Source organism: Mytilus edulis, chromosome 4 (genome assembly GCF_963676685.1).
Source record: "Mytilus edulis chromosome 4, xbMytEdul2.2, whole genome shotgun sequence".
NCBI classification, from domain to species: domain Eukaryota; kingdom Metazoa; phylum Mollusca; class Bivalvia; order Mytilida; family Mytilidae; genus Mytilus; species Mytilus edulis.
Window position 1 is genome coordinate 77,721,918 of NC_092347.1, and position 9,235 is coordinate 77,731,152.

The window sequence follows — 9,235 nt, forward strand, 5'->3', positions numbered from 1 at the left end:
AAATCTACCGAATACTTTGTCCAACTCAATAATCTTCCCCTTGTGCATAGATTTTTCATTTAGATGAAAATGTTGCCTGATTAATTTGTAAATTAATGAATATGTAAATTAATCACAGCATCCCTCTCTTTGTCTTTTATTTTTTTGTGTATGCATATTAAAGTGAAAATTATGTTCTTTGTAATACAAATAGCGTAACATCGTCACGTTGTAAAACCATAAACGCCATTTCAAGATTTTTCACTACCAACATGGTAACAGTTTGATAAAAGCAAAAAAGACGTTAATGGCCCAATAATAAATTTATACTAATCAAAATTAAACAATGTGACAAGAACATATTTTAGAAAGGAAAGATTTATAGATTGGTGTTAAAGATTTGGCTTGAATAGAATGTTAAGACTGTCAATTTCATTTATTTCACTAAAATAGAAAATAGACCATTAACCTAATGTGCTTTTTAAACAAATGTACATTTATTTTTGAAAGAATTCATGTAATAACATTAAGAAAAGATGTTAAGCATTATATATTCATTGTTCGATTATTCCAATTCAGTGCACACCTTGCGTTTATATATTGCGTATTTCAGAGCTCTTTTACCTGTTTTTTGTTTCAATACCTGAATAAAAGTCTTAGTTGATGAAGACAATTTATAGTTGGCCTTCATCACCAGTTCTAAAACGAGATTTGCAAGAAAGACTATGAGGTAAATTTAATTATTTCACAAGGGTGCAAACCAAATACTCCTCAGCTTAGATCAGATTGTTCGATAGCAAATAATATTTATCAAATTTATTTAGTTTTGTAAGAGATATACTAGCATAAGGAATTAATTTAGTATCATAAGTAGATTTTGATTCTTTAACATGTACTCGATCGGTTGTATTATTCATAACCGATCAGGTCGAATTCTTGATGTAATGTATTTTAGTTGTTTTTACTGATAATACGAAGTTGGTAGACATTGTTGAAGTCAAAACAAAATAACATAGACCATTAACATCATATAGGAACCCATATTTGAGAAAAATCATGGGATAAATATTTCATCCAAAATGTGCACGTTAGTTTGTTATGGAAGGGGATTTTTTACTTATTCGTAAATTACCCAAGCAATTATAATATATATCAGTTCGGGCTTGATGACCATTTTTTGTTGTCATATAATTCAAATCTTTAAATCTATTCCATCTATCAGAATATCATCTGTATAAAGATGTCCTATTATTTAAGAAATAGTGTCCTAGAAAATGTCACAGCCTTTATTCCAATAAATAGATACTAGTATGAGAAGATGTGGTATGAGTGCCAATGAGACAATTCTATATTTTGCATCTACGACAAGTTTTAAAACGAGATATATTTATATAAGAATATTAGGTAATTGTATCACAGGGTAGCGAACCAAATACTCTCCAGTTAAAATGAAAATGTGCACGATATGTTCAAAAATATAATAAAAATAATAGGTCACCGAGTATTTTCTGAAGCTGTTTTTTTTTACTGTCAAATTACCTCTGTTTTAAAATCAAAAATGTTTATTTGTGCTTTATAATTACTTACTTATTTTGTTTCAGAAAACAATGCCGCTTTCCATTAAGATATGTCATTTGTATATTGTTATTGTGTTTTTTCGTTCTTTTCCTATATAATTCGAAGTTTGGAAACGTTTTTAAAGTCAAAACACAATATAACAGATCATTTACATTTGATAGGAACAGATATTTGGGAAAGATCAAAGGAATAAATATTTCACCAGAAAATTATATTTACGATAAAATGGATGCTGCAGAAGATCTTGAAGGTAACTTCGTTCCAAATACTGTCTACTTTTCATGGTGTAAAAAATACACGATTCCTTTCAATGTTTATCTCAGTATCCTCACGATATGGAGAACATTAAAACCGGACATCATAGTTCTAACGACAATTTATGATAATATTGAATCTGTTATCAATACCGGTGAAAAGGCTGACCCTTCCCTTCGTCGGGAAAAATATAATGATTATAATATGTGGCTTGGACTTCTTAAGAATGCTATACCAGGTTTTTACGTGTTAACCGTAGAAGGAACCCCTGACCGTGAAGAGGAGTGTACTCTAGGGTACATATTTCAAGAACTTCAAGAAAAAGGGGGTATTTATTTCTCCAATAATGTTTTTCCTACATCTTCACTGAGGTCATTTAGGAAACGACGATTCTCATTGGCATTTGACAAAATGAAGAAACTTAGTTTCATATTTACAGAAAGAAAAAGCGCTACATTCACTAGGTTTAAAAGCCGTTATTTGATAGAACATAGTAATTATTTTTTCAACAATAGCATAAAGTGTGAAAATGTAAACACTTACACTGGTAGAAATTCACAATGTTTAATTGTACCAACGTTAAATCAAGTAGACGTAATAAATTCGATATCGCCATTTGCTCGTTTAGCAAAACAAATATTGTACGAACATTCTGACATTGATGCAAAGACTCATTCTGAAAGTGTAATGCCAAAGATTGTCCACATGATATGGTATGGAACAAGTGATCTACCATTTCAAAACTACTTAAGTCTAAGAAGTGTTCTAACCATTCTTAATCCTGAAAAACTATACATACATGGTGATGTCATCCTTACTGGGTATTATATGCAAAATATATCAAAGGATCCACGTGTTATTTTTGTCTACAGACATAAGCCGCAGTATGTTTATGGAAATAAAATTAGATTTTTGGCAGCAGCTAGTGACGTCACAAGATGTGACATATTACTACGGTATGGTGGAATCTACACCGATTGGGATGTTATATGGGTGAAGCCTGTTGATGATTTAATTATGAAAGGTTATGCTGCCGTTGTCTCTTTCGATATAATACCTTGGACATACTATCCAGACACAATTCAAGTCGGAGTTATGATGTCAAAACCCAAAAGCGAATTCATTGAACATTGGAAAGAAAATCTAAAACATTTTCAGACTAACAGTTGGCATTTCAATGCTTTATTCTTAACTTATAAAGTATATGAACAATTTCCTGATTCTGTTCATATCGAACCACGGCTACAAGTTGTCTGTCATACACAAAAACGAACCTGTCATCCGTCGTTTAAAGAGAATTTCAAAACCCAAGCAAAGAAATTCAATTGGATTTTAGATGACGTTTACAGTGTACATGTACCTTGGCCTGAACCATTTCCAGGATTGGAGAGTCGTGCGAGTGTTATGCGAGGTAACGATATGTTTGCCGAAATAGGACGTTACATTCTTCACCAAAAGTACAAATATGATCATGAAAGTAACAGTTAAAATAAAACAAAAACGAAACATTGTAAATTTCAGAAAACTGTAACCATGCAAAATTGTCAACTTTACTTGAATCAAACTGAAAAGCTGGATAATTGAAAATAGAAGTTGTTTTCTTATATGATTAAAAGAACAAATATGTTTTATATTAATGAAACCACAATTATAAAACGACATAAAAACAAAAAAAATATAAAAAGATCATCGTATGTTGCTTATAGATACACAACGCAAAGCTATACACCGTCTGATATAAATAAAACCAAAGAAATGAAAAAAATCGAGTTAAGGTGGCTTGTGGGTACAAAATTCAGCAAAAAATTAAACCTTTATTTTGTCATTACAAATTTTATTACACTATTAGTTATTACTTTATGATATGGTACAAAAATCAACCACAAAAACGATTCGGTTTGGCCCCACAAGACTTTTAAAATGTTTATATCATTAAAAAAAGCTCCAAATTATCTTCCTTTGGTGCAAAAATGCCATTTTTAGTCATTCATTTTGAAACATCTTTTTTCACTCATCGGTGACCTATATTTTTTATTATTGTTTTCAAATAAGCTGTACATAAACTAAATAATTGTAAAATTTAAGCGATTTCTGTAATTAGGTTATTTTTTTATTTCGATATTACCTCTATTTCTCCTATTATCTCAACAGAATAAATGGACATTAAAAAAACTGTAATCTTCTTCCAGAGGCAGATTGCGAGCTTAAATGCACGGTGACCCCATTTTTATTATTTCATTTTTCTTTTAAGCATATAATAAAGTTTATTTATAAAAAAAAATATACATGATATAGGGAAATCCTATATTAGAAAAAAAAGATTTATACCCAGGAGCCCCTTAAAACTTTAATAGATGTGCAATCAACATCATGTTTTTCATAGATTTTGTAGACGAAACGCGCATCTGGCGCAACTACAAAATTTCGATCCAGGTATCTATGATGAGTTTATTTACAACCACTGGGTCGAAACCATTACTGCTGGAATTGTATTCCTCCGAGGATATCACTAGCCCAGTAGCCAACACTTTTGTTCTGACATGAATTTTCATTGATATGGTCATAATTATGAGTTAACTTTTTACAAAACTTTACATTTTTGAAATAGTTAAAAGGTTTTTCTGCCTCAGAATAGATTACGTAAGTCGTATATGGCAAAACTTTTAGGATTTTTGGTCCTCAATGCTTTTCAACTTCGTACTTTATTTGATCTTTTTCTTTTTTTGTAATCAGGCGTCACTAATAAGTCTTTGTACGAAGAAACGCACGTTCGACCTAAATACATTTTTTTAATCCAGGTATCTATGATGATTTATTAATAGGGTATAAGACAACCGCCAATGAGGTTCCTGAGTTAAATAGGCTAATGAATATAGTAGAATTGGACTAGTTTTTTAGATATTTAAAATTCCTTGTGTGCTTTAAAGCATTTTTAGTTTTTAGTAATGCTGTGCTTGTGCATCACATTTAGTTGTATATCCCTATGTGAATCCTGTGGCACAGTGATTTTTATAATTTATTTTAATATCTTTTTGGGGTTTAAATTTGAACTTATATCAGGCTTTTGGTCTTCTCGGATGAATTAATTCCCGTTTGTAATCCAAGTGCCTTTTACTTCGAACTATATTGTATCGGGGTTTTTTTCTAATTGGTTAAGATCATACCGATGGTGTCTTGCACTTGTTAACATCTTGTCTTCTGGTCTTTTTTAAAAGAACAACAACATTCGGCTTCTTATGGTACAATAAAACTGTGTAGATATATTCTTGTCATGAGACTTTATGTCTCCCAAAGGTTTTTCTTCTACCATTTTTGCTTTTGACAACATGTAATTAAAATACGTTTTCTGCTTTTCTAGCTGCATTGTAACAGGAATAATTCACTAACCATAGCATAGGAGGATATTTTGCCCACCCCCCCCCCCCCTTTCTCCAGTTAGAAATCGATTAATTGTTGTGTTGTTAAATGTGTTTTCCAGTTCATTTTTGGTCACATTTTCACTCTGAACCTTCCCAGCTAACATTAATATTCCAAAGAATCGACTACTGTTTGTTATGTTATGGAATACAAATATTGTATATTGTTATAGTCTGTTGGTAGTACTTTCGGAACAATGATTGAAATATTGAAATACTGAAACATTATTGAATTGTGTATTATGTTAATCTAATAACGTTTATTAAAAAAGTTATATATTCGTAAAGATTGATACTCTAGGAATTATTGTTTAGGTCATAACCGACCAGTTCATATTACAGGGGTTATAAAACTTCAAAAGTCATAAATCGGTTAAAGAAAATAAATTCGGGTTACAAACTAAAAACGAGGAAATTCAACTACAAGAGGAAAAAAACAGAACAACGTAAACACTGAACTGAAACAAAATAAAACGTCAACATACATAGAAACAGATTATTTGATAATTAAAAACCAATTGTTCAGAGAACAATTGAAAGTCTTTCCACACCAAAGAAATTTGGATAAGAAGATAGTTTCTTCATACTGATGCGATTAATAATGGTTTAATTATTCTTTTGAGTGATATAAGGGAAATAATATGCTACTTCCGGTGAAATTAATGTCACTTCCGGTCTCATATGATAGCTTCTTTCACACTGATTCCAAAAATAAATAGTTTCTATATACTTTTGTATGTAGAATGGGAGATAATTGGTCACTTCCGGTTTGTTGGAAGTCGTTTTTAGTCGTCAGTAATCAGTTTATGTATCTATATGACAAAATATATGGATTCTGAGTACTTTTAAATGTAAAAATTGCAAAAAAGGCTACTTCCGGTTTTCTCAAGGTCACTTCCGGTAGTCATTTTTCAAGGTCATTTGTCACCTAACCTTTTGTAAAAGGTCAAATGCCTTTATAATGAACTTAGTTGAAGTTATAATCAAATAACCTCATATCATGACATTTCAGGGGCACCAACTCCTATAAGATGCCATTAAATTGTATAAGACTAAATGTAGCATATCTTCATTTCAATAAAGCAGACATTTTGCACTTGTTCTTTTATATGTATCTTTCAAAGTGTCGGGAGAAAATGCAAAAACAAGCAAAAGTCACAATTGAGAACTTGACCTTGACCTTTGACCTTGACCTCATTTTCTAAGTTAGGACCTAGGGGCCCCAAATAAAAACATTCAAGGGTTATACGGTTAACTGTTCATGAGTTAAAAAAACATACCGACAAATTTATTTTGTAAAGGTAGATAACTCCTATAAAATGTCATCGAATCGCTTCGATCCAAATTAGCCAAAAATTCCTGAGGATGTAACGAACAATTTGTAAAGGAATTTTGTCGCTATCTTTTTCTGTTACAAAGGAGATGCACACAGATGATAAACAGTGAATAGGGAGATAACTCTTACAAAGAAAATTGTTCGTCTTAGCAGGGTGAGATTTAAAACCGTATAAACTATACGATACAATATACAAAATATCTAAGCGACATATTGCGAAACAAAAATTTCAGAATGTGGCGGAAAAAAAAATAATAATAATCAGAAGAAAAACAATAAGTCTTTTCACAAAAAAGTGAAAAGACTTAATAACTGTCATATTCCTGAATTTATACATGACATTTTACGAAAAACTGTTGGGTTGAAGCTGGTTTTATAACTAGTTAAACCTTCCGCTTAAAAATGTTTTTTCCATGAAACAATTGTCTTGAACTTCTGTTGGGGCTACTTGGCTTGATCCTTTTCTCGGATGTGCAATTGTATAATGTAACTTAAGTTATTAATAAGCAAACACGGTTTAATCAATTTATACTTTGCACATTGTTCATTGTCCAAACGGTAATAATATAGTATTTTCTATTCAAAGTGTTAGAGGGCACTGCAGGGTTTTAACTATTTTGCAGAAGGAAATAAAAAGTAAGCATTAACTTGTATTCATTATTGGAAATCAATACTACGTATCGGAAATATAATCCTTTGTCCATCATTGTAGTTAGTTAAAATCATTTATGGGAAGTTCTTTTCTCGAATGAATTGTTTCACGTTTGTCATGTCCGGGTATCTTAAAGCTGCCTATACTAATTGTACATGAGGTAAAGTAGTGATCTGGTCCACTTTGAAAAAGACAAAATTTAGTATGTCTAGATCTGAAAGTGTAAGACTGTATTATTCACCACTCTTATCCATAATTAAAGTGACAGTCTATATACATTTCTATCATTTCGATATAATTTCTCCAAATATTTTTACACTGTAAAATAAAATTTTGGATAGAGGAGGTACGACCTTTTTTAAAGACAAGGTATGATAAGGGCGTTTTAGCCCCTTCCCAAAAACGTTTATATATAAATCATTGATAAATGTAGCCTTTGTATAGAAACTAGACAAATCAATGATTTTTGTTGTTCCAGTAAAAGAAAGGTTTTATTAAATAGCCAAATTATCACTTATGCATTGCTTTCTCATAAGAAATAGCATTACTCAAAATAGAATTGTTTGTTTAACAATAACTTAGATATGCAACAACCTAGCAACAAAAATGTTGCCTAAGAACGGTTTAGGTTTTGGGTCTAAATACAATATACTTAGACCAAAGAACATCTCTTAAACATCTTCTAGTGATAACGGACAATATAATAAAAGATATCATGCCAAACGTAATTTAATTCATCGATTTGAATATAGGCAACAGATGTATACTGGTCTTCAAAAGTCATAAATCAATTAATTGAAAACAAGTGAAGGCTACAAACCAGGCGTATAAAATACAAGTATGTGTAAACTGGGTAAACCACCTATAAGTAAATCACATGATATTTTCAAGAACTGTGAAACACTCTCATTCTTCAGCCCATTCTAGGAATATTCGAGTACAGTTAAAGATTTTTGTCACCATAGACTGTTCCCACGAATTGATAAACTCGAAGATCATAAAAGGCACTTGTTGAAAGTTAAATGTATTAAAAGATGTATTGCTTTCATCAAATTAGCAAGTATATTAATTGACTCTACCATTTAAATCTTTATACATGCCTATTTTGATAACACAAAACTTTATATGATTTCGTATACATAAAACAGAGTTTATCTGTTTTTTTATATTATACGTCAGAACCATCAGCCGTCAATGTAGAAAAATGATATTTCTCTAACTTGAAAAAGTGAATCGTAGAGTTTTAGATATGGCCCATATGGTCATGTTATTACAGGAGACCTCAATATAGTTCAAGACCGAAAGGTTCAAAATATTTTGCAAAATGGACACAATGTCGTCCTCCATTTAGAATAGATCGGAAATCGTGTCGTTTCGTATTCTATTAAGTGTTCTACAACTAATTTGTATGTGCTTTTAACTAGTTCCCTACATACTATAAAAGAACTTTTATAATAGAAAATGTGAACATAGTTGAACTATTTTTTTGGAGTGTAAAACATTCTTTTGAATGTTTTACAAAAAATCCGTGCTTTTGATGGTCCCTTCCGTTGTCAGTTTTGACTTATCAACTCTTTACACTACACTGCAACACAACATTATCAAAAAAATCTTGTCCTATGTAATTAAATGGTTGTTTGGTTAATTTGATTGCAAATATATTTGCTGCAACTCTTATATTTGCTTACTGAAAGTCTGCTGTGATGATTGGAGCTGTTAATGTTCTACTAAATGATATATGTTAATGTTTCGGCAAACTAATTTTATCGACAGTTTGTAGCTTTTCCTATAGATAACAATTATGATCGTTAAATGGCAGACATGTTCCTGGAGCAAACTCAGTAAAAATCCGTCAGAATTGCATTTAAATATTAAATTGCCCTTATCGTGATGATAGATTGTCGATAAATAATCAAGAATTTTCTTTAAATATACCACCGAAATCTACTCAAAGGAACATACTTATTATTGAAGAAATCTTAACATAAACGTCCGTTGCATAAACGGAATGTACATCGT

At 31.0% G+C, this 9,235-nt stretch overlaps 1 protein-coding gene across 1 annotated transcript; it reads left to right on the forward strand.

The window, feature by feature from the left end:
• The first annotated feature begins 603 nt into the window (after nt 1-603).
• On the forward strand, nt 604-3,578 carry LOC139520584 (uncharacterized). Its single transcript, XM_071313375.1, has 2 exons — nt 604-709; nt 1,581-3,578. The coding sequence occupies exons 1-2, from the start codon at nt 705-707 to the stop codon at nt 3,298-3,300; spliced, it is 1,725 nt and encodes a 574-aa protein (XP_071169476.1). The 5' UTR covers nt 604-704; the 3' UTR covers nt 3,301-3,578.
• The last annotated feature ends 5,657 nt before the right edge of the window (nt 3,579-9,235 follow it).